This window comes from Rhea americana, unplaced genomic scaffold (assembly GCF_003343005.1).
Source record: "Rhea americana isolate MKP2758 unplaced genomic scaffold, rheAme1 scaffold_121, whole genome shotgun sequence".
NCBI lineage: Eukaryota > Metazoa > Chordata > Aves > Rheiformes > Rheidae > Rhea > Rhea americana.
The window spans coordinates 2,709,020-2,735,786 of NW_028185273.1; the positions used below are offsets into that span (position 1 = coordinate 2,709,020).

Consider the following 26,767-nt stretch of genomic DNA (forward strand, 5'->3'; position numbering starts at 1 on the left):
GACAGAAATACAAAGGGTCAATTCATTCCTTCTCTTTAGTAGTCCCTGAGGGACCTGGTTTGGCAGCACTGAAGAAGTTCTATTAATAGAGGAGGGAATGGTAGGATTTGATCATGTCATACATGTCATACCTTCCACCTTGCATTCATTCATTGATTTTAACTTTATTCACATACTGAAGTGCTTTCAGGGCTGGAATTTTGAAATATAACTCAACTAGTCTTAGGTGTCTTCATATTTGTGCAACATACAGGTTCAATATGAAAAAGCCAGAGAAAATCTTATCAAAAATACGCTSTAAGGAACAAAAATAATTCTAATTAACACTAAAGGCTTTGTATATCATTTAAGTAGCATATGTCATTTTAGTAGTAGCATTTTAGTGACTATTAACTAGTTTTGTAGCAATTACTGCATTACAACAAATTCCATTATTGAAGAAACTTCTCGAACTGGATGGTCAGATAATATAAAATTATTCCATTTCATGATGAAACTGCTGTGATTTGCTGAACAAATATGGACTTTCAGTAACAAATGTAGCTTTTCATCAATCTTAACTTACAAAAATACTTTATCTGTTTCTTTAAGCAAAAGAAAAAAATAGTAACTGTGCTTAAAGACAGGGAAACAGACACTTCCAATTCTCTGAAATTATACTTTCTAAAGAGAATTTCTTCTATGTTTTTAGAAATCAAATGGTCATTGTCTTTAATTAATTAAACATAAGCGGGACAGTTCTCCTATATATGTAATCTTTAATGCAGCTGTTGTTCAGTTGTGTAAAGAGTAGCTTTCTGTAACAAATTACTTGAGATATATTGTTTTTTTACATTAAAAATATATTTAAAAGCTGATTAGCAAGTCAGATTCAACTATCTTCTTCCCTCCTGCACAAAGACTCAAGTGGCTTTACAGAAGGTTTTTTACCTGGGTTTGTACATGCCATGTGTAGAATGAACTCGCCCACAATTTCTGTCTTCTTTTAAGAGAAGGTGAATGATTTATTTTCCTGTGCCCCCCTCTCTCTCTCTCTCAGTGCTTGAAATTTCAAGCACCACCTCTCAGTGGTGCTTGAAAACGACATGCTGCCATGACATCCTTGCATGAAGAAGAGTAAGAGCAGRAAGCCCACCATCTGAGAATATGTGAGGTCCAGTGCCTAGAGCCATCGCAACCACGCAGTATGTGGTGGAGAGGGTCTTTGAATTGACATTTCTTCCTGCAGGGTTTGTGTTGTGTAGGGTGTCTGAACTGCCAATTCGTTACCACCGTTAAATTATTGCCAACCATTGTAGGAACAGGAAGTTTTGCAGTTGTCTCTTAAAATATGATGACAAGTGTATTGTGAACGAAGATGGTCCATACTTGTATCACATTTTCTTACTGCTCTGAAGAGGGAGAGCAAAATGACACAGGAAAATACAGTTCTCATTTCAGGAAACCACCAGAGTGGTGGGTTTAGGACCTTTTACACAACACATTCACACAAAGTATGTAGTAGAGGATAAGACACAGGAAGCTTCCTGGACATGCTTGAGTTCACTCAAGAACTGGAGCCAGCACAGCTCTTGATAAGGTTATTCCAGAAAGCATTCCAGGATTATCAGAAGGGTTGCACTGTATTATAAAAGAAAAAAAAATACAAGCAGAATATAGCATGCAGAAGCAGTTTTGCAGCTCCTCCCATCGCAGCACGTAAGTGACACAGTTATAGTTAACTTTGGATTATCAATCACTGTGAAACAGAATGGAACGCTTGTACATTTGAGCAGCTTTTTTACTGTTTTTGCATTCAATGATGAGGCTCTCGGAACCAATGTTAGACATGGAAATGGCAAACTACAGTGAAGTTTTAGACCCAACGTACACTGCACTGGAGTTCGAAACTATGCAGATTCTGTATAATGGCAATGGTGAGTTCTACTCCATGATGCAAAAGCAAGCGAGTTAACAGAAAAAAGGAAGTTATAGTATACAAGTTATAAGGTGCTAGTTAAATGTTTTATGAATGGCACATTTGGGGGTTGTTTTCAAACTACAAATCTGTTTTTTTACACTTCGTCACTAACTCTAAGTTAAGAACATTATACTTCTTTTACATTAAGGAAAATAAAAGAGAAGTTATATCTAATAAAGTAACTGCACTGTACTGTCATCAGTCAGTTAATCAAAAGAAGAAAATGGTGTATTCAGCAGTTGTTTTATTTACTGTAAGACAAATGAATAACTAGTATTGACAGTTTGGACCTGAAAGTATATTTCATATACAACGTTCAGAAGGACAGGACAAAATTATCCAGAGACTTGTGAGGAAATTAAGTCTTGCTTCTTGATGTCTAGTTTGTAATTATTTGACTAATATTTTATTTATTTAAATGTTAATCTAGCCTTTCTAGATATGTGTATATACAAACTAGAGTGTTTCTTTTTTAAAACTCTTTGGCTTTCTACAGGCTAATGTTTAGCTGAGAAAAACTATTGGCATTTGGCTAATGTAACTTTTTAACTTAAGGTGGAACCTTTTAATGCAATGATTTTTTTTAGGAATTGAATTTTAAAAATTGTGCCTCACACAGGAAGTGCACTCTTTCATTTTACAATCATTGAGTACTGACAAAAATTTCAATTTATTAAAGAGAAGAAAATTAGCTAGAGAATTAAACTTCTCAGAAATTACTTTTCTAATCTTCTATTCTACTTCAAAATTTGTTTTATTATATCATAAAGTATAATTCTTAAGTCYATTATTGTGTGTAGATTATTTTTAAAGGCAGAAGAAATATTTACTGATTTGCAGGAAAAATACTTGGTACCTGCCTTTCCATATATTGTCTTTGATCAGAATAATGATTACTCTCAGTGCCTGCCATATAGAACCCCAGTTAGTTTTTATTGTTGGATCTTGAAGTTTTATTTGAATAGCTGATACTACTTTACAGCACACTTAGTAAAMAGAAAAGTAGATTTGATTATTGATTTAGAAAGAAAAATGAACCTTCAAATCCTAAGTGATTTTAAAGCTATCAACAAGCATTACCTAACTTTTTGATGATTTTTCTGTTTGCGATCATTTGTTGCTTTTGCTGAATAGCACCCTTTCAGACCTGTTAATATTACATGAAATGGGAAAACAGATTAGGAGAGTTTGTAGTGCTGGTGATACAGCTAGTTAAATTATTCTTYGTAAATGATTAATTAGTCAATTATTAGTTATTAAATGCAGCTTTTTTCTTTTTGGAGTTTGGTAAGTATTGCCTGGATAATTTACAGAAAGATTGTTTTTCTACAGTACTAGTCTGGAACTGAGACCTGACTCTTCTGACCTTTATATTTGTCTTTTCTAACCTCTTAATTAATTAGAACTGTTCAGAGATATTTAATAAGACATATTCAGGCACATTATGCAATTCTTCTGAAATCAGAGAACTTTGCAAAATCATATCAATTTTCCTAGCATTCTGTTTCAGAATAAAACCAGTCTAACTGTTTTACTGATATCCTATTACAACTTATATTACTATGAAATATTTTATTATTTAATCTAGATCATAGAATCATAGAATCAGTAAGGTTGGAAGGGACCTCTGGAGATCATCTAGTCCAACCCCCCTGCTCAAGCAAGGTCACCTAGAGCATGTTAGAYAGGGTTGCATACAGGTGGATTTTGAATATCTCCAGAGAAGGAGACTCCACAACCTCTCTGGGCAACCTGTTCCAGTGCTCTGTCACTCATTCCCCCTCTAYCGTAATTTAAAAAATTATTCTGTCATTATAATACAAATTTTTTTAAAAAGCTCCAAAAGAGCCAAAGTACTTTTGTAAACACTTGCTAGGCATAACAAACTGAATTTTAAAATRATAAAATCTTCACAGAACTGAATATTTTTCTTTTTTTCTTCTGATCAATCCTTAATCTGATTGCTATCAACTATGTCTCTGTAAAAAGGGAAAAATTGTTGCTTCTATCTTTGTCTAAAGATTTCTACTTAAATTGTAAATGGTTTRGGACACAATCAAAATGTTATTATATGCTTGTGTAATACATTTTGGATGGATCTACTATAATATAAATAACAATATTTATACACAATTTTACTTTTTAACTTGTCCTTTGTTTAGGATACCATGTTCTTAACTTTTTATGCCTGCTTGAATAAGTAAGATGGCCCTCTTTCCTCCTCTTCCCTGACTGCTTAATTACAAATGTCTAGGACATAGCGCAACAGACTTCCTTTCATGAAACCAAAGTATACACAGAAAACAGTTACTTTGCAATTATTTATTTTAACATACACCTGCTAAACATTGTGACTCAAAGGAGAATAAATGAGATAAAACAATATGTCCGTTTTTATTTCAGGCAAATTTCTTCAGTTCTGTTTACTGTATTCAATGACTAAGCATTAATTGCATGTAGATAATAGTTTCTTATATAAAGTCTACACCAACGTTCCTTTGGAAAGTTTCTTCAGGGAAATAACACGAAGACAATCTTCTTAACATATTTTTTTTTGTGAGCTATAACACAGAAACGTTCTTTCCGTTTTTTTTTATGATGTAAAAAGTACTTGGTTGAAGTATGCATTTGAATCTTTTTATCACAGTTGCCAGTTATAGCCAGTTCTTAGGAGATTTGATTTACAAGGGCTTTGCCAGCTAAGCAGCCAACAGTGCTTTATGCCAAAGTTCCTCTTCATGTTAGTAAGAACATGCACGTAATTATACGTGCAGAGTTACACTTTAATTTTTAACCCCTTTCTGTCTGAAAGAATTTTGACAGTCATCTGTTGCTGYGAGCTTCATGAATTGTGCTAACCAGCCAGTATGCATTTGAGAGAGAAAAGGCCGGGAAAAAAGCGCATAGATTAATCACGGCGCAGTGGTCAAAATCCTTATCCATAACTACATATGTTGTTCTTCTCTCTTCAGACAGTTCAGGAGAAGCTGTCAACATGAATGCTGCTGACAACGGGGTCAGCAGTCTCTGTGCAATATGTGGAGACAGAGCGACTGGAAAACATTATGGTGCTTCCAGTTGTGATGGATGCAAGGGTTTCTTCAGGCGCAGTATACGGAAAAGTCATGTTTATACATGCAGGTATATAAAAAGTTCACCCTGTGGCATTAAATTAATTAAGCAAAAATCATTTTCATGTCTTTTCAGATGATTCATAAATACATAGGGATATTTTCGGCTTTTTCTTAGAGGATTCTAGTCAATGCTTTTGATAAAGCGTTTCCTTTCATTCAAGACTGCTGAAGTTGATTGTTTATGAATGGAGTCTCTGAATTGGAATGTCTGTAAGATCATACACACTCCTAAATACAACATTTTAAATTAGTATTTACTCTCGTACAAGAGTCAGATTAATTGCTATGTCAGATTAATTGCTATCTTTATTTTTTACCTGTATGACATGTTAGCAAAATGATGATTGAAAAGTTGCTAGCAATGAAATTAGAATCAAGATAGTACTTTTTGAAAGTCTTAATTCTAGAAGATAGGCAGATTTTTTGCTATTATTTTTGCTCTGAATTATATTTAGGCTATCTTTGATAGATCCAAAATGGTTACACAGAGACATATCCTCAGGTGTGTTTCACTGGGGAAAATATGCTAATGTCACAGTTTCCAGATGCCCGCTGATGTCACTGATGTCATTACACCACCAAGGAGTTGTTTACTCTTTTATTTATGATTACAAAGGGCATCACCTGAAGAAGGAAAAAAAATCCCAAGTTTTGACACTACTGGCTTTGTGTTAAGTTTGATTTCTAATTGTTTTCTAACAATTCCTTTTTTTTTTTTTTTTTTTTTTTTTTTTTTTTTTTCCTTATGAGGGCAGTTTCTGAAAAGAAAATCTCATATTCTAAGAATCTTGGTTTAAAAACTACATCTGCACATCTTCCCACTTTGAAAGACACACTGCTCCTTTTAGTGAACATTTCCCTCCTGTCAGTCTGAGTGGCTGTCTGGTAACATCCGGATGTCTGACTGCCCAAATTGCCACAGTGCAGGTCAGTGTGCAGTGTTCAGGGCGATTGCTTCATGCATGCACAAAGAGTCCATAAGACGTGAGTTTTAAGCCATGCATGGAACAGATACAGAATGTATGCAGAACATATACTACTATGAGTTTAGACAGATCAATAAAAGAGAAATCTTGTAGGAATACCTTGTTGCTAGAAATTTTGTTCRCTACACTCTTTGTTGATTGCTCAATACTCACATGCTTAATACTCCAGTAAGGAAGTATCTCCCTTACAGACTTACTATGGATGACATACCTCTAAAAGGGTGTGAGAGACGCTGAGTAATGAATCCAAAAGGAGCTCTGGAAAACATAGATCGATTTTGCAGTTCATCTAAAGGTCTAAAACATGCACAAAGGGCAAAAGCAAATGGAGGGGAGGGAGATGTCTCATACATATTCCCCTGATGTGCACCTGTGTGTGTGCATGGGAGCTTGGATAGTTTTGATTCGGCCCCAAWTTTTTCTGAGCTGGAAGAAGCAAACTTTTGTGGTGTCATTCTCTATGTGTTGTTAGATAATCTTCCTCTCACTTCCTGTTTAGATTATCTTCTTAATGAGATAASATGTTAGTTCATTGGTTCCTCTTACAAAGAGTAAACCTTTCCAGTCAAAGTACTAGTTTCCCAGCTAAGAGCTTCTCAGTGCTGTTTAACATCATTTTCATTGACTGTCCTCTCTTTTTGCTGTTTGTAATTTTTTTCCTTTTTTTTTTCTTATTAAATACTCTTCTATGCAACTGGTTATTGGCCTATCTCATAGGTAAACTGAGGTGTAAATGATACACATAACTCCAAAACTTTTCACATATATTCCTGCAAAATGAAGAGAGAGGAAACACGTCTCAAGACCAAGTAATGAGAGAAAAAACGGAAGGAATTACGTAGTTATAGACGTTATTCTGACAGGCCGTATTACTTGGTTTCTTCTTCATAATCAGGGTACTGTTGTATTAATACTTTATATATTTACCCTTTCTTTTCTCTGACAGATTCAATCGGCAATGTATTGTTGACAAGGACAAAAGGAATCAATGCCGATATTGTCGTTTAAAAAAGTGTTTCCGAGCAGGAATGAAAAAAGAAGGTAATRGAGTCATTCATTATTTGATATAAAAAGATAAATAAGCTGAGTGGGTGTTAAAATTTAATGAAAATTCTTTAAAAAAGTAGGATAATTCAGTGAAAAAGTCACCTGTAGTGCCTTCATGATGAAGAAATTATTTTACTGATATAAAATATGCTTCATCTAATTTTCAGGTGGGTAAGCTGTTGTAAAACATGGACATTATCAAACTGAGGGTTTCAAAGTGAATTTGCAACTGTTTAATCCATTAATCTTGGCAATAAAACTATTTCTTTCCTAATTTTTTAACCATATGCCTGGAAATGTTCAAAAGGTAGAATTTTTATTTTTATTTTTATTTTTATTTGATACTTAAAATCTGTAGGTAGCATTTTGTTTGTCATTACCTACGTAATGACAGTCAATGCCAATTTACTGGTTCTTCCCTTCAACTTAAATGTTTGAAGTCTTTAAACCAAAGGAATGAGTGTGGTGCTGAGAGAAAAGTAGCAATGAGAATAGTGGAGGTGACTGTCAGTGGAGGATTCACATTAACTTTTAAATTTTCTAGATTAGGAACTAATATTTGAACATACGAAGATCGTTGCTTACGTATCTCCCTGACAGATATGAAGGAACATGGATGTCACAGTGATTCTCCTCTCAAAGTGGGAGGACCAGACCATCACAGGAGTAGAGCAATAGCAAAGGAAACTGTGTAGGAATATCACAGGGGATCTGGGGGCTTACTGGGCCTATTGTTTCATTGACAATTATGATATAGAGGAAAAGGGGAGCCTGACCTGGTTCAAACAGCACTCAGAAATGGTTTTCTTCACTAAACTTCTGTTTGCTGTCTCTTGCAACCTCTTGCTACTGATTGGTGAGAAACTAAAATAGATTTTGTCCTTGCATGGGGATATTCTTACCATAGTTATACTCACATTTCTGTGAAAAAGGTTGGCTAATTTTTGTGGAACAACTTGAACACATTTAAGCCCTTTGTATCTGAGCCATTAGAATCAGTAACATCTTCGATACATGTTATCATTCTGATAGGATGGAAAAGGGAGATCCTTGTTGTCCACAGGAGCCCTCAAACTTCTGCAAAAAGCAGAACTTCATAGACTTAAAAAAAACCTGGAATCACAGAATAATCTAACTCAGAAGGAACACCTGGAAGTCATCTAGTCTAGGACCCTGTTCAAAACAAAGCTAATTTCTAAGTCCAGTCAGGTTGCTCAAGACCCCATCAAGTCTAATTCAGACAGTCTGTAAAAAAGGAAATCTCACAGCCTCCCAGCTGCCTCTTCCAGTGTTTGACCACCRTCATGGTAAATAATTTTTTCCTTAAAGTTAATTGGAATTCCTCTTTTGCAATTAGTGTCCATTGCCTCTTGTCCTTTCACTGTGCACCTGAGAAGAGTCTGGCTCCAGTTGCTATAAACCACAGCAGTGAGATGCCTCATCCCCTTGGTTCGCTTTCCTGGCTAAACACATATGCCTCTCTCCACCTCACCTTGTACATCCTGTGATCCAGCCCCGCCATTACCTCTCTTGCCCTCTACTGGACTGTCCACAGTTTTTCTGTGTCTTTCATGTGCTTGGGAGCCCAAAACTGCACACAGTACTCCAGATGTGGTCTCGTTAGGGCCAAACAGAGAGAAATAATCTTTCCTGGACCTGCTAATGCAGCCCAAGTTGTGGTTAGCCAACACCATTACAAGGGCACAGTACTGACATGTTTATGAGGTGAAAATACGCATCCTGTACAAAACTTTTAACCTAATTTGCACAGTTCTGCTTCCTCCAGTCCCAGTACCACTTTTCCATTGTGTCCAAGCCATGTTTATTCAAGGCTTCTCAGTCCTAAAATAATTCCAGAGACTGAGCTGTAAATTGCAGTGCTTGCATGTTGTTGTCACATGTTGAAAGACATGYATGCTTCTCTACAGCATCAAGAAATGTCTCATGGCATAAGCAAAGCATAGTATATATGATATATTCTCAGCTTGTTTCTTGTAGGAAGGGTGAAAAATGCTTCAACTGGTGGAGGCTACTCWACATCTTTTTCATTAGATATCCCTCTTCCTCGTAAAGTCTCTATTTAAGGTAGTTTTAGCCTGTATAGACAAAAAGGCTATCACAGGACAGACAAWCCAGTCTGCATAAACAAGAGAAAATTCAACATTTCCCTATGATTCTGAAAATGATTCCACTACAGATTTTCACTAGTGACTGTCAGAATAGCTTGCTATTTTCCTAATGCTAATCAGTGCTGACCTTATTTTAATTATCTACATAGCACTTAGCTACTGAGATTGGAAGTGAATGGTTTCTGTTTCTCCATTCATCTAAAAAAGGTTTTTTGCTTCATCTCTACATGAACATTTATCAATTTATGTTTATCACTGCAAAACTGTTATTATTATGACTTAAATAAAAGGCCCATTAGTGAACATCCTCTGCAAAAGTTCTAAGAAGCTCTGGAATACAGTAAGCACATTGTTCAGATAAACCCTGAGAACTGTTCACTGCCTAGAGGGTTTTTTTTTTTTTTTTTTTTTTAATTGAAGCCTTTGGTACTACTCCTAAATTCTGTAATACAGATTGTTTCCCACAAAACAACAAACATACCTTTGGAAATAAAACTGTGCTCTCCAAAGATGATGAGATTCCTTGTGCAATAAAAAGATTTTGATCAGCACAATTCTGTGTTTGTTTTGTTTCTTTTCTTTTTTTTCCCCTTGGCCTAACCTTGGTCATGATTTAAGTTTTAGAAAAATCTGAATGATAATTTTATTTTTAATTCTTCCTTGAATTAAAGCCTTCCCTGAAGCAAGCCTTGTTGCTTGTTCATTCCTTATCCACAGTCTTTTCAATTACAATTTTTGGACCCAATAAGGAAAAACTTACCTGCCTGTATCTTTTTGGTGATTTTTTTCTTTTTTTGACTTTGTTAATATTCTGTAAACAGACTTGGAATGCAGTGTCCCTGAGGACTGCATGAGATTACAGCCTTAAAATTATCTTACTAGTGGATTAAGTTCATCATTCATTTCTGTTCCAGTGTTTCTCACAAGAAAGCAGGAGTAGGTCTTTCAGGGTTTCTCCGGTTCAGACATTTTGTCGGTGGTGGTGCTGTAYCTCTTGACCTATTCAGCAATCTGGAGATGTCTATTTCTACACAAAACCTCATTAATTAAAGTGGGCAGAATGGCAAAACAAGCAAATGACAGAATGTGGTCATGTTCAAAGGAAGAAAGATGGGGTTGTGTTGTAAAAAAGCCAGTCCACAAAAGTGTTGATTATTCTGTATCTATCTATAATCAGTTCTACATAGTTTTACAGRCAAATATTGTCATGTGGGTAAGGATCATAAATATCTATTGTCATTCCTTCTCCTTACTCGGACCTAAAAACACAAGGTCTTTCTTGGATGTCATACTTTTTGATWTCTATAGTGATATAGTAAATATTGGACATGATATTGTGTAGCACTGTCTACAAATCAATAAATCAGATAACTATTCTTTTTCAGCTGTACAAAATGAACGGGACAGGATAAGTACAAGAAGAAACACTTTCGATGGCTGCAACATTCCCTCTATCAGYACACTGTCACAAGCTGAGACACTCTCCCGTCAGGTACTGAGAGCTATCATAGCATTATTTAATGACTTTAAGACAGTTTTTCCTATAGTTAAATATTTTTCAGTTTCTCATTGTGTTAATTATAATTATTGAGAATACTTGGATATTTTTCTTCAAAATGCACACAACTTCCTCTTCCTGGTGGAAGAATGAGTAGTAGAATACATTTTTAAAACAAAGTCAATAAAGAAATTCTACTTTTGTCTGGGACAATATATCCTAGGCACCTTCCTTAATAAAGCTTTATAATCTTACTGCTTTTAAATCAGTTGCTGTCTYAGGCAGCTGGTGACATCTATGTATTCCTTAAAGTTGAATTTTCCATGAAACATTAGGGAAAAATTGTCCAAAGTCATTACTTTTCAAAGGGGTGTGGACACTCATTTCCTTATATTCTTCTGAAAATCCCATTTTTAATATCCTTCAACATTATAAGTAGGGCAAACAGAAGTGTTCCAACTGCAGAGTCTATTCACATCTCACTTTTAAATTTTCTTTGTCTCATATGAGGTTGATTTTCCCTTTTTTTCCCCTCCCTATTCAGTCAACTGCTGAACGGAACAGTCTCCAGTCCTTTTCTGCAACTCAGATAAATAATGGTCATTGATTCTGCATTCTTGCACCTCTTGCTAACTTACTTAGAATTTAACTGCCACCTTTATGATTTCATGCTGACTGATTTACAAACCCCCAAATGTTTTGTAATCTTGTGCTTTATCAGCCTCTCTCCCAAGGTGGAACTGTCTCTAAAAGAATTGATACAGGAATTACTGTGTGATATTCTCCGGCACATATTATATGTCAGGGCTGTCTAGATGATCATAATGTTCCTTCCTACCCTTCATACCTATAGAGAATCTATTTTTACCTCCTTAGTAATTCTTTGAACTTGCTTATTGTGCTTGTTTTGTGTTACCCCCTTAATCATCTCCAGCTGACATATGCACTTCAGGAATAAGAACTATCTTAAACAGAATCACTTCTTCAGCCTTTCCTGCTGCAAAGAGCGTTTAAGTCAGTAGATTCCTGGCCTAAAACATCACCTTGCATATATGAAATGCTGTATGCTTATTATTTGGTTATATTGTGGTAGGAGAGAATTGTTCTCCATATACCAAACAAATATGAAAGTACAGTCTTGGCCTCAAGGACTAAGAGGTGACATTAACAGGGTGGGAAAGTAAAGTCTTAAAATTATGTTTTTCTCTCAGTCAGTAGGCTTATAGGCTGAGTTTAATCATGAGGAGAGACTTGGAGGAGATTTGTCACCGTTCTGGCCAAATCCTTCAGCTGTGAGAAATAAGCAAAATGGTGTCATTTTTCCCTTTTTAAACTTCCATATGAAAGTAGAGGACATAAATGATTTTGTCTCTGAAGATATCTTACAAGAGTAAATTGTATGAGTTCTTCTACTACAGACTGAAGAGGAGCTTCCAGGATTACACAAATATGAAAGGGACATGCTGGAATCGTGCAGCAGCAAAGATGTATGTCACTGACGGTCTCAGAAGAATAGGGATATAGTGCTACAGCATAACGTTCATCAAGTCAGCGGCTTCCACGATGCTCCCAAGAAAAGAGGGACACGCTAAAACTGTAGAGAAAGAGGAAGATGAATGTTCATAGCTTCATCTCCTTGTGTAGTGATGCAACCTTAGGAGTTCATAGTGGGCTTCTATGTCAGTCATCCAATGAATCCCTGTAAAAAATTCACCAAGTAATTTCAGAGCAAAGATCATACTGTGTCCTATAGATATAATTTATAAAGATACATACCTTAAAAGATATTGAATGATGGAGAATGTATTAAGCTCATAAGGCAGTAATTCTAATGATTAAACAAACTGGCTATTCTTTGCCATCTGGAATTAACTTCGAGTTGGTGCACTTTGCTATGTTTTTTTGTGATAGATTAGAGAGCCTTGTRCTATCAGAACCCTCTTTGTAGGTTTTTTTGAATCATGATCAAGACTCCTCGTACTCTCCTGGAAAAAAGTGAAATTTCTTTGCTCTTTTACTATACTGCAGGTTTTCTAAGCCAAATCATTCTAGTAGCACTTACCTGAATGATATTCATTTTTTTTCAATTTCCTTTCAGTACAATATGTGCCAAAAATGAGTTGATGATTACAACAGGAATTTCACAAATGCACTGTCTACAAAGACACAATACCTCTAACCTTTTCCTACATGATAACCTTTCTATATGTCTGAGGACTTTTCACCTGCTACCTTCCTATGGATTCCACTGGAGGGRTTTAACATGGATCTGAAAGTGAGCAGGATCTGGCAGGAATTAACCTAAATAGCATCAACTATCCTGCAATTTGGAGGGACACAGTACTGGAAGACCAAACTATTTTTTTTGGATAATCAAGCCACAGCATTTCCTAAGGATACTTTATTAAAAAGTCTGTAGGGTAAAATTCAGTTTCGTAGGCCCTGTGCACGTGTTTTTGTTTGTTTGTTTGTTTGTTTGTTTGTTTTTCCCCTGATATGATAGAGCAAGGATGTATCTAACTGTAATGTGACCTCCTCTTCTCAAACCTGGTTTTATCTTAAGTTGCCTTGCCTGCCTGCCTGCCTGGCTTAAAACAAGCCTGGTATCCTTGAAAGGTCATTAAGAATTTCAGGATTTGGCTCAGTAATTTTATCAAAACTTCAGCCTCTGAAGGATATTATGCTCTTATTTCACAGAACACTATGCATTGCAGRTGTCCTGATGTACATTTATGTTCACTGCATTCCCAGAAATATCTGAGGCCTCAGTCTATATTGTTGCTTCATCACTACACATCATTCTTCTCTAGGCATTAAAAAGCCCCTATTTTACCTTCTGATGTTAATTATTCTTACGTTTTCAGTGAAAGAATATCCTACTCCTCTCTTGCTTCCCTTAACTTTATTGCAAGTCCCTACGAGTCCTTTCTAAACTGAGGTCAGTCAGTTTAAAAGCAAACAAAAAAAATCTTCCTTTCCCTCACCCCCAAAATAGTGAGAACTTTGGTGTCTCTAAAAATAATATCTTGCAGTGGAAAATCTTAACATAGTTTAATATGCACTGATAATAATGATAAATACAGTTTTATAATTTACATTCAGACTAATGGTTTGCATGGTCAAGGAATTTCCCAATAGTTTGCATGTGTTACTGATGTGATTTTTCTCAAATACACGGTTAACCAGTGAAAATGCAGTTATATAAAATYTAACATTGTTCATTTTTCTCTCTCAACATGGCCAGATCTCAGTCTCCAGTCCTGGTGCTAGCACTGACATAAATGTTAAGAAAATTGCTGGTATTAGTGATGTCTGTGAATCTATGAAGCAACAACTTTTGGTCCTTGTGGAATGGGCTAAATATATTCCAGGCTTCTGTGAATTGCCATTGGATGATCAGGTATAGAAGGAGACCAATGTGGGAACTTTAATTACTGTTCTATTATTTTTGCAATATTTAAAATTATTTGTAAACACTCGTTTTTTTGTCAGATCAAATAGAACTGGGTGTTAAGCCTCTATTTTAAAAATACTTTGAAATAAGACCATCACACAAAAATAGAATTTAACAAATTGGACCTAGCATGTTAAAAATAAGGAAGCAAATCTTCTGCAAACCAGTGTGTCTTTCAATGCTTTGTGCTTTCTGGATTTTTTTAGAAAGAGAAATATAAAGCTAGAGGCAAAAATGAAAAAAAAAAATCCTGTAAAAATAACATCTTTTTTTCCAACCTTGCAAAACATTTATTTCATGTTCACCTTTCATTGTGGTAAGTTTTTAGTCAGCATGCTATTTAATTTGAAGCATGTTTTCTGCAAAAAATAAAACCCATTAAAATCTTGAGCAAATGCCAAACATATATTGATGACAATCTATAGCAAATAATCTTTCATATAATATAATACACTAAAATTATATTACATGTAACAAGAACAGAGAGAGAAATATAGTCTAACTTTGAAGATTCTTAAGGATTTTTATGACAGAGGTCTGACATATCACCACCTCCGTGATACACCAAATGTTCACAGGCTTTCAGAGTAAATTATAGTGAGACATTCAGAACCTCTGTCTTCGTGTTGCAGTAAGCAGTTCTGTCACTAGCCAGCTGGGCAGAAGGTTAATTCATGGCTCCGAATCTCCTGATTCGGGTGCTCTGAAATCCTTTTCAGCTTGAAAATAACTCTATTAAATGGCATGGTGTAATTTCTCCTCTTTGTCTCTTCAGTCTCTCATTTTTTAGCAAATTCTTGTGAAGAAGGTTGGATCACCCATGATTTTGAGACTCAAGCTTAGATCATTCACTCTTACACTCTTAAAGAATATAGAAATGTTTCAGATCACAGGAGACCTCTCAGATTAGGATCTTGATGATGCCTTTGCAGATTCACAGAATATAAGATTTGTGCCCAAGCTCAGGAGAGTGGAACAAATTAAAAATCTATTGTTCGTGTAAAAGAAATATTGCTTGATCTTTAAATGTCAGATTTCCAAAAGGGCAACAAAAGCAAGCAATAAATATTGCTCTTTTTACAAGCTAAGATGGCATGAAGGAATGGGAAAACGATCAGGCCTCGTGAAAAAGTTAGTGTCTGTATTTTTTAAGAAAAAATGAAAAAAAATATATGTATAAGCTTAAAAGGAAATAACTAACGATTTAGGCTGAAAAACACATCAATATTGTTTAAAGAATACATATGGTGAAATATTTCCAAACTTTAAGTACCTTAGAAAACCTGATACTTTRTTACATAGGAATTAAAACAAATGATACTTTTGTGTTTGTGATAAACTCTTTCTAATAAGCATTATGCATTTAGCTATCCAATAAACTGTCTGGTTTTGAGCAAATGATTCCTGACCTTGAAATCAACCTGATTCACAAATCATGAAGCAAGCCACAACAGATAAATTAACTYATGTTGAAAAATCTTAACATATCACAGAATCACAGAATAGTTTATAAATTTAGGAAATTACTTGCCAAAAAAAAAGAAGTTCCATGATAAAATAGAGGTCAGCAAGCTTTAAGAAGACGTTGAAAACACAGGGAACTAACTAAATGACAGAGCAAGCTAGTGACCATATTTTCAACTGCCTTCCTGATATGAATCAAGTTTTTTCTTTGTTGACTGTTGTGGATAATTTAGCATATCTGGCTTTGTTGGGAAAAAAAAACATTTTAAGTAAAAACATCACAGGTTTTTGTTCAAAGTGAGAAAAAAATGAAATATTGGTAATGCAGAATTTAACATAATGGTTCATTCTAGCCCACGGGAGACTTTAGTATCAACTTACCATTCCAGAACAAACTTTGTTGAGGAAATAAGCATTAAGAAATAAATGCAAATATTGCATTTATTGAAAAGTGCTTTGCAAACTGTATGTTTAAAGTCTAGACCAAATGGTAGAAGCGACAAAGTATGACAATTTAATTTTACTGTACTATTAATACARTGTTACAAAGAGAAAGTTTTTACATTCACTTATATTATTCCCTTTATGTTCACTGTAACATACACGCTCATTTCTCTTGTCCCAGTTGGAACTTATTGTTTTATCCTCTAATGAATGTGCTGTTTTCTTCTAAGGTTGCCCTGCTAAGAGCRCATGCTGGGGAACACCTGTTGCTTGGAGCAGCAAAACGGTCCATGGGGTATAAAGACATTTTACTTTTAGGTAAATATTGGTTTTGTTTTAATTAGTAATAATGATAGTATATTATGCTAGCAACCATGTAATCATGTAAGTGGGACAACTGTTCTGGCATAACCAAAGCAATGCATTCTGTGGATGTTAAATAGTTATTAATGACATCATGTCATATGCTGTGTTTCAGCAAAAGCAGATGGACAGTTTCCTGTGGATGCAGACTGGAAAAGGTTCATTGGCTCGTTCTTGGCAAAATGTCTCCTTATGTTAGCATCTTCTCTGGCACCTTTCTCACACTAAAAATAAATGAGAAACCTTCATTTAAGAGGGGAACAGTCAACCTGTGGCTCATGTGCTGAGTTCAGTCTTGGTGAAAAGTGTTCATCTGACTCTTTCCCACAAGCCCTTCTGTCATTGCCGCAGAAGAGGCTGCAGAGTGGAAGAACTGTTCGGGTACAGTTCCCTGTAACTCTCTGTCCCTTGCCGATCCCCATGTGACCATAACAGAAACAGCCCACGAGCCCCAGCCATGTGAGCGCWGTGCACATGCATGGCACCGCGATACCAGGCTGAGAGCGTGCCTGTCCGTAGAAGGGGACGCCGCCACACGGAGGATGTTCGTGCAACGGAGATGCAGAGTCATGTGATGAGATGTGTGCCTGTGTGCATAGCAGCGTGGTGGATGCTTAACCAGTCTTTTGCTAGCACTGCCTGACAGTACTCTGTCAGTCTGAATGTACCCTGCCAAAAAGGTTTTGATTAAACATACGCACTACTTTGGCTGTCATGTGAGAAAGTGTGTAGGTCTTCTTGGACAGGATCTTTGATCCAAGCCAAGAGTATGCAGAATATGGACTCAGACTAGTTTCTTCACTTGTACTGTGGTACAAAGTATTCTCCCCTGCTAGTTCTACTTCCTTTTCAGATCTGCCTTTTCATAGCTCTAAATCAACTTGAATTACTTTTACACGTACCATAATATTGAAGGGACAGGAAAGGCTTACTCTGGAGATTTTACTTGCATCAGCAATCTTTTAAACTTAAAAAATTTAAAGATTTTTTTTTATCTAGTTCTTTCCTTAGATGCAGTTTTATTGACAGAATTTGCAAAAAAGAAAAAAAGAAATGTTTATGGTTTTATTGGGACTAACATGCAGTAAGGGAAAATAATGAGCGATTAATAACAAGATATTTATAGTCAGCATCACCAAGGTAAATATATACCACCAGAAGAAACAATATGAGGTACTAAGRCTTATTTCTGGAACTCAGAGGTAGACATCTGTATAGCTCTGTATAGAGTCATTTTGGCATGAATTCTTTTAACATTATGATTGACTTTTCTTCTTGAGAACTGTTTTGTGGCTTTTAGAAACTCTGTTGCTTTCCCAGTGGACAGATGTAGAATAAAGATGCCATGATGATATCACACCAAAATGAAAATTTAAAATGAAATTAGCAGGGAAAATTCATTCTTTACTGAAAATTTTGTGGTGCTTCTAAACTTTATTAGGAGTAACAGAAGCATGTTAGAAAAACACATTACTGACATCTTTTCTGAAGGAAAGCTTCTTTGTCCAGTGACAGATTCTAGTCAATCATCCTAGGACATATTATTTTTATAAGGGAAGAAGAAATTTAAAATCAGTTTGATGCTATATATCTTTTACCTAGGCATGAAGGCCTACTTCATCCATGTTTGTGCATTCAAATAGTGATCTCAGTCCTATAGACTAATCAGGACATGGTAACATATTCATATGCACAGTTTATTTTTATGTTGAGAAATGTATTTTGCCCATATACTGTATTTTCAAAATAACAGTTTTACATGGTATGAAAGAGAGTTATTGCATGAAAAAAATAATGATGTTCAACAATTTTGATTATGTAAAATGAAACATGGTTTTGAAAATGTACTTCATCACTTTACATCTAAATGTTTATGAGATAACARTCTGAATATTGTTCTCTCATTTTTTCTCTTCAAGGTAACAATTACATAATCCATCGCAACAGTTCTGAAGTGGAGATCAGCCGAGTAGCAAATCGGATTCTGGATGAACTAGTTCGACCTTTCCAGGAAATTCAAATAGATGACAATGAGTATGCTTGCTTGAAAGCAATTGTGTTTTTTGATCCAGGTATGTTTTCCAAAACATTTTTCAGAATTATTGTGCATGTGATTACAATGAAAATAATTATTGTTGATGTAGCATTACTCACATTGCCTAGTATCTAGCTGGATGGAAAAAAGAGAAAAAGAAAAGTAAAAGAAACCTAAGATGATCCTCCCAAATCATAACATGTTTTGACCTGATTCTTTTCTAATTTTTAAGATGCAAAGGGCCTGAGTAATCCAATCAAGATTAAGAACATGAGATTCCAAGTCCAGATCAGTTTAGAGGATTACATCAATGACCGTCAGTATGACTCCCGAGGAAGGTTTGGAGAACTTCTGCTTCTATTGCCTACACTCCAGAGCATCACTTGGCAAATGATTGAGCAAATACAACTTGTCAAACTATTTGGAATTGTTAAAATTGACAGTTTACTTCAGGAAATGTTACTGGGAGGTAAGTTAACAACTTTTTTAATTTATCATATTATGTTAAATTTACCATATTGGGGAACTGAGGGAATCGTGATGTAAGCATTGCAACCACTGGCCAGTTGACTGAGCTTTGGAGTCACATAATTGTTGATTAAAGCTCTCTAGTCCTGGCTACTCATTGTTTCCTCACTCCTACGTCCTCAACTTGTGCTGTGCATTTCTAAGACATTGCTGGTTACCTAGACATACAGTTCCCTAGGCAGACTGAAGAATCCATACAAATATTTCATGAAATCCCATATTAATGCAGTCAAAGCAATGAAAATAAACACACTACTTAATATGGTTGAAGTCTGGTTAAATTGTTTAATGAATACCCAGAGGCAATTATTCAAATTACCAATCAAAATATTTGCTCTAGAGAAATGTAATTACTGCAGTATAATTTGCTGACAGCAACATGCTATTTTGAATTGATATGTGCTCATGTTATTTTTGCAGGTACTTCTAATGATGCCAGTCATCTACATCATCCAGTACATCCTCACTTAGCCCAGGATCCATTAACTGGCCAAACTGTCCTCATAAGTTCAATGTCTGCTCCTGTACATGCAGAACAGATTTGTAAGTAATTGCAGGTTAGCCTTCTGTCATAACATTTCACTGTTACATTTAAATATATTAATTAAAATGGTGGCCTGTCAATGCTTGTAGAATTATTTCATTGTCATTCTTAGTATTAAAATAATTGTGCACTAAAAGCATATGCATATAAACATGTTAAACAAGAAGCTTGACTTAAATTTAATTTAGTTTTTAAAGTTTGTCACCATTCTGATTTTATTATTGGTTTCACATGCACGGTTTTTAATAAACTAAGAATTCTGATAATTCAAATGACCTATTTACCTAACACGACAAATGTAAAAAAAACTTAGTTTGGGGGCATTAGCATGTATATATGCATGTAAATTAAGACAGAATATAATCATTCATAATTGTCTCTGAATTCTTTTTCAGCAACTCCTGAAACTCCATTACCTTCCCCTCCTCAGGGCTCTGGGCAAGAGTACAAAATGTCCACAAATCAGGCTTCAGTCATTGCACAGCAATCTATTKTGAAACAAAAAACATTGTGATAATGTTTCTCTCTCTCTCTCTCCAATCCCTCCTTTCCTCCTTCCATCCTTTTTATGCACTAGACAAATTGTTAGGACACTTGCACATTTAATATCTCAGGATGATAAAGGAGATTATTGCCTCAGCAGCCACTACTGCAGGTGTTTCTCATGACTTTTCTTTCATGATTCAGAAAGTAATACTGTTCTCACTGCAGCATACAACTGTAACTGTGGGTACTGCAGTCTGAGAAATATGTATAGAAGTTGATATTATTTTTAGATCTTTTAACTGCACAGATTCATTTTTTATTTCCTATTTTAGTTGTCATCTTAATATTATTGTTTTAGATGTGTATATAATTTTTTTCATTGTGACTGAACTGGTTAGCGCTTGTTTAGCTGTGAATAGTAGACATGAAAAAGTGGGTTAATCAAACACAAGCCAAGATTCCATTAATAATAAAACAGTAAAAGTAGATGTATTAAATAAAAAGGAGAAAATACTTAATGGACAGAAATACTCAATTCATTTTAAAAATTGTGATATGAAAGAACTGTGTTCTTCAACTGAAATTTCAACAAAAGGTTTGGATGTGCTAAATAAAATTTTCCTATCCTAATCTATTTGTTTGAATGAATCAAAGGGCCTGCTACATGCAAATATACTTGAGGTTTTGCACACCCAATAATGTCTATATTAGTCAATTAAACAGTACCATGACATGGGTGCAGGCATTGGTAGGCTAGCATTTATATTGTTAAATTGTTAGAATGGGACCTGTTATGCTTTTGGTCAGGACTAACTAATGCTCTCCTAGTTTTGGGGCATGCTTTGTGAATTAGRCCAGTCTAGGGACACTTTTCACTAGGCACTTTGGGCATGGCTGCCTTTCTTTTGGGGCTCAGAGAGTATAACAGTATGAATATGTTCAAACCATACCGCTTGACCTCAGGGCTGGAGAGTAGACTTTCTACTGTTTAATTTGCTAGTGAAAATGTAGCCATGATGTTTATTTGCCTAGCAGGCTGGCAAAAGCATGTTTTAGTAGTCACTCTGAACTTTACATACAGGGTAGTTATAATTATATAGTTCATATATATCTGGAGAGATACAACAAAGTGGCAAACACACAAAAGTTTAGCTGCCTATGTTYCTGTTTTGAGCCACAGTATTTCAAGCCAGAAAACAACACACAGATTAATTAGTCCTTGGATTTCAAACTCTTAGTTTTCAGAAGCTTACGATGAACCCTCTATTTAACATGATGAGCCCCCTTCTGCTCCTCTTCCTCTCCAGTTTGGAGAGATCCAGCCGTGACTATTCTGTGTCTGGAGTCTATAAAATCCCATGTAGATTTGTGCCCTCTGTGGATTTCACAAAGACCTTGTGGCACATGCTCACTTGGGCATRTGTCCACTCATAGCTAGAATTTGTGAAAATGATCTAGTCTGATGTATAAAGTGATTCTATACAATATGGATGTCATAAGAAAATCACCACTTTGCACATTTTATTTATTCTGGACGGCAATGATTTTCCCCTTGTGCTTTAAAGTAAACATTGTTCCCAGAAGCTGGGAACACCAGGGGAACAGGGAAGACATTTTGTGGTTTGCTGAACTATTGAAATGAAAACAAACAAACAGACAAAAAAAAAATCCACACTGGAATTAAAAATCCTACAAGGTGAGATGTTGATCATCCTAAGTCAGACACCTGCATTAATCATAGCATCAGAAGTTCATACATCTACCATAGCATAATTAAGCCTATGGCTTTTAAAGTTATTCAGGCAAGCTAATATGATTCTAGAGATATGTTTTTGCAGAGGGGAAACTCAACAGAGTAAATGCTGTGCTCATCTGAACATTCAAAAGACTTTAATAGGAATACACTTGCCATCAGGTAGATGCTGTGTTTCTTTAGATTATTTTGAAGAAGTTGCTTTTGAACTTAAATCTGCATATAGTAGCTCYTAATATTTACCTTTCTCCTTTTAGAGAATGTTTTTTGTTTTGTAGAGTGTTTTTCTTTTTGCTGGTTACTTTTTTTTTCTTTTTTTTTCTTTTTCTTTTTTTTTGCCAACACATTTCTCCTTTTTCAAGGCTTTTTTAGCAGGAGTTTTTATGACAGAATAAAGTACCAAAGTTTTGCCGTTAACTTTAGGAGGATCAGGACTGAGCTATTTTTACAAGTAGGCCACCAAAGCTTTTTAATGAAACACATAAAGCATGCATGAAAGCTAACTGAGTGAGTTCACTTTGTGTATCTGTTGTAGGAAGAGTGTTTGTCCCCAGCTGGATCTGCGTGCCTTTACTGCATTGGGTTAATTAAGTCAGATGTGTAAATACAGTGGTATTTTTCTGCCTTAAGACATTTGACTGCAAATAAAGCTGGTCCATTAGTTGGCTACCTATGCCTTATATAAGCAATGCATAGAATAGCTTACTGGGTTTAGTTTTCACACTGTAATTTAGATATCAGATATACAAGAAAATGGTTTCACACACTGCCAAAATGTACTAGATGAAACATACTTTAGTATTTTACCTTACTAAGAGCTGGTATCTATTTTGTATGGTATACTACATTTTTGAATAAGAACACCACTGTAATTTATTGGGAAAGCTGATTTATTTTATAAATGTAACATTATTTTTGTAAATGTAATTATGCAAAATCAAAAATGATTAGCTTTGTTAAATATTAAATTATAATAAGATGTAACATTATATGTTTGAATTCTGATACCAAGTTTTTGTGTTGAATATTTGGAATAGAAATGGTTGCTGGAAATGTTTCAAATGGACTGTTTTTCATCAAAGCTCAATAAAGAAAAATGAACGATCTAAATGTCACATTTGCCTTTTGGTAATTTTTTTACTATTTAGATAAACATTTATGATGTTTTATATTGTTTATAAGTATACAAGTAAGTATACAAGAAGGAAGAAAAGATGGGCTGCACAGATCTGACCATGCCACCAATTCCATGGCAACGCGAGAACTTCTGCAGTAGAAATGTGAGCTTGGACAGCTTTTCTCGGTAGGCATTTGTGTTCTAGCCTGTCATTTGTTCACTAAAAATTTGGAATAGCTGATTCATTTGCATTTTTTCTTGAGTAGGTCATCAAACACACCCTAGCAACTTTGTATGCCCCCAGATGCCCACAGACAGCTCGCTGGGGAGGGAGAGCAGCATGCCTTCTGCAGCAGTGCTCTAAGACCCTCTTTTAAGAATTATTTAAATACATTCCCTATCAATGGGTACCAGTGGCATAGGAAGGCTGATTGGGCCCTTGCACTGAGAATAAAATGGGACCTTCTGTCTAGCCCACTGCAGTGCTTGTTGTTTCTGATACCCTTTTTGTCATAGCAGCTTGTTCCCTGTGGTGCTGCTGAACCTGCCAGTCACACCGCCTGCATATTTTTGTGTCCTGACCACTTTTCCTGAAGCAGCTCTGCAAATTCAGTGGTTATGGAAGCACTGCAAGACAGGGAGCATCCAACTGATGATGGCCAGGAGCACAGCAAAGTGATCATAGTGTCAGCTGATCCATTATGCTAATTTAACGGGGTTTTTTTAAATGCTTGTCCTAGGCTGCCTGACATGAGATAAAAAAAAATACGTTTTTGTTTATATATGAATAAGATCTAAATTAGAGGCAATGTCTGAATTTGATACAACTTTGTAGAAAAGACAACCGTTGGAGTTGGCAATGCCACTTTGATCTGTCACCTCAAGAACTGGTATCAACCATAACTGAAGCATTTTGTCTGTGAAGTGCTTGTGCCTCCTATTAGAATGATCTCTATTTCCTATCTGTTTGAATAAAACAACTAAACAAGTTGGGTTACAACTGCTGTCAAGCTAGAAGTATGCCAAGTTCATAGACACTCAGTTTTGAGATCATACTAATACTTTTCTTTTTTTCTTTTTTTTTTTTTTTTAATCTATGCATTTCTCTGCACGGAAATGAAATAGCACATCTTGTTACATTTTGAACAGCAAGCAGTTTTTTATCTGTTTTTTGATCCTCTCACAATTGAGTGAATTTTCATGAATATGAGAACCCAACAAAGAATCATACTTTTCAGATGTCTGTCTTTTGTAATTTCAATAATGCAAGCATATAAACATAGAGTCTCTGCATTAAGAAGCAAAGGTAATCTTACTAAATTAGTTTGTTCAAGGTATTTCCAACATCTATTCCAAGATATAATTAAGATTACCATGGCTCAAGACTAATCTGCTGTAGTTTCCAAAAAGTGTAGCAGATAGCCATTCCAATAGAGGATAAGAATTTGTTGTATAAAATTTTTCATTGTCATATTAGATTTTTAATGAGCATTAGTTTTGATCAGAAATGTAATAAAAGGGCAGAATACTCTATCATATGCAGACAGATGTATTAAAAAATAATAAACTTTACATATTTAATTTATACACTATGAGGTAGACTTTTCTCTTGCAACATAAACATTAATATCTGTTTTAATCTTTGGASCAAAAACCACAATGTAACTGTATCATAATCTATGCTCTTTTTAATTCTCTTTTGTTTTTTGAAAGTTGATTAAAATTGGATCATGTGATTAAATATAGAGGCAGATATTCCATCCCTGTGACATTGTATCTGTTCAGCGACTGACAGCCTGAGCTGCTGCTCATTAACCTAAAAATAATTTGAAAATGAAAATAGGGACAGCATCCTTCTGCAAAGCAAGAGTGGAAGCCACATCTCCCTCATCTTGAAAAGAGCACTATTGGAGTCTTCAGTGGTTGGCCTACAGAAAGAAACATCCGTTTAAGGAGAAATTTGCACTTTAAAGTTAGGGGGAATAGTTGGAAAAAAATCCCTTAAAAACAAACTGTTACTTATCTCAAGGGTACCCAGTTATGGAGTATCAGTTCAAGAAGGATTGATGAGCACAGAAAAACAGTCAGTCAAGGAACTAACACAGCATTATTGCCTTTTGTAATGACTCTGGAGGCATATGAATTTGTGAAAGAGAGTATTTCTTTTCTGTGTACAGAACAAGCATCAGGGCATCAAGAACCTCCTCAGACAATGAAATTTACACACATAAAAATCATAATAATTCATAAAAATATTTGAAATAATTCAATATATAGATTTTATACAAGTCAATCTTTCTGATATTTTGAGTACCATTTCAAGATTTTAAGTCCTTGGAATTGACCATTTATGTCAGATGTCATCTCTGTGTTCTGTGTTCTGTCTGATGAGGGAAAAAATTAAGCATTAGAAGGCTAAAAGAAAAAAACAAACAAAAAAAAAAAGGGAATTCTCAGACCCAAGGAAAATGACTCGTTCCACACTCTAAATAGACCCACGTGACCTACTTCAACTAAAGATGTTAATGGAACTATTTGCTCAAATTATTGTGTTCAGTCCTAATAATATTGCTTACTGGTGATAATGGTTCTTTAGTGTAATAACTATTAATTGTATTACTCTGCCTTCTCTCTCACCTGAACCTTATCTCTCCTAGAATAAGAGCTCTTATTTATTTATAGCTTAATTTATTTTGAGTCCTGTGTCTGAGAATCCTTGAACCCATCAAGCCTACAGCACTTGTGTTGTCACAGCTACTAACCCTGATTCACTTGAGCTATGCTGAGTTTTCTGGAGCAAATAAGCACTTATTAGAATGGCTAGAAAGACAGAGTAAGAGAAAATAACAGCAGATTTAAAAGGAGGCAGTGCTTCCTGCTATTTCTCTTACTCACTGCTACTGAACACACTGTCTACTACTTACGACCTCTGAACATGTTAGCTACTGCCTCACGTCACAGGAGACCTCTCCATGGATGCACTGTGTGCCATGTCATGCCCTGTTGGGAGYCCATTGCATGATGGAAATCTTAGGGGTCCCAGCATCTGAAAGGACATAAGATGATCTATCCTCTTTTTCCTTCTTGTGTTAGGTCCAATAAACAGTATTTCAAACAGTACCTTACAGAGTCTGAGTGCCTGTCTTAAGCCATCATATGTTCTTTATGTATCATAAAGAATAACTAGCCTTGCTGTCTTGCACCCATGCACAGCAGAGACATATGGTCACCACACAAAGGTCTACATGTTGCCACTCACTTTCTATACGCAAACTACATCTGTATTGGTATGGCGGTGTTTGGAAGAATGTGAGCAGCTCAGTTAACTCATACCATTCTTTTATTTAAGGAGCTTTACTGTATAAATCATCCTTCRTCTCTTTGCATAAATGTATCAATCATCCTGTGTCTCTTTATACTTTATTTCATTCCTAAATACTGATGCTAAAGTACCAGTAAAATGTAACGTTTGGACAAGATCCTTAGCTGATGCATTTCATTTTATCTCTTACTTATCCTGCTAAAATCAATTTTCAATGATACTCATTTTCTAGGAACAATGAATTTTATTACAAGATGGTCTAAGATTTTAATCCAAGATTATGATGTGTGGCTATGTGAAGGTAACAAGGAATACCAATATTACTGYAAAGGAGACATCATTATAGCCTGAGTGTTTGCAACAATGCTTACAAGTCTCCTCTGAAGTTCTGCAATTTGGGTGCAATGTGTATTACAGGTTAATCCCCAGTACACACAAACCAATTCACCAATTTAAACCTCATTATCTCATGTCGCTCTGCTTTATACTACAGCTAGCACACA

General features: G+C 35.4%; 1 protein-coding gene across 1 annotated transcript; it reads left to right on the top strand.

Annotated features, from left to right (window-relative positions):
• Nucleotides 1-1,798: 1,798 nt before the first annotated feature.
• On the top strand, nt 1,799-20,100 carry HNF4G (hepatocyte nuclear factor 4 gamma). Its single transcript, XM_085324845.1, has 10 exons — nt 1,799-1,916; nt 4,933-5,101; nt 7,027-7,121; nt 10,642-10,748; nt 13,999-14,154; nt 16,347-16,434; nt 18,399-18,551; nt 18,747-18,983; nt 19,463-19,585; nt 19,982-20,100. Exons 1-10 carry the CDS (start codon nt 1,799-1,801, stop codon nt 20,098-20,100), a joined length of 1,365 nt encoding a protein of 454 aa, XP_085180971.1.
• The last annotated feature ends 6,667 nt before the right edge of the window (nt 20,101-26,767 follow it).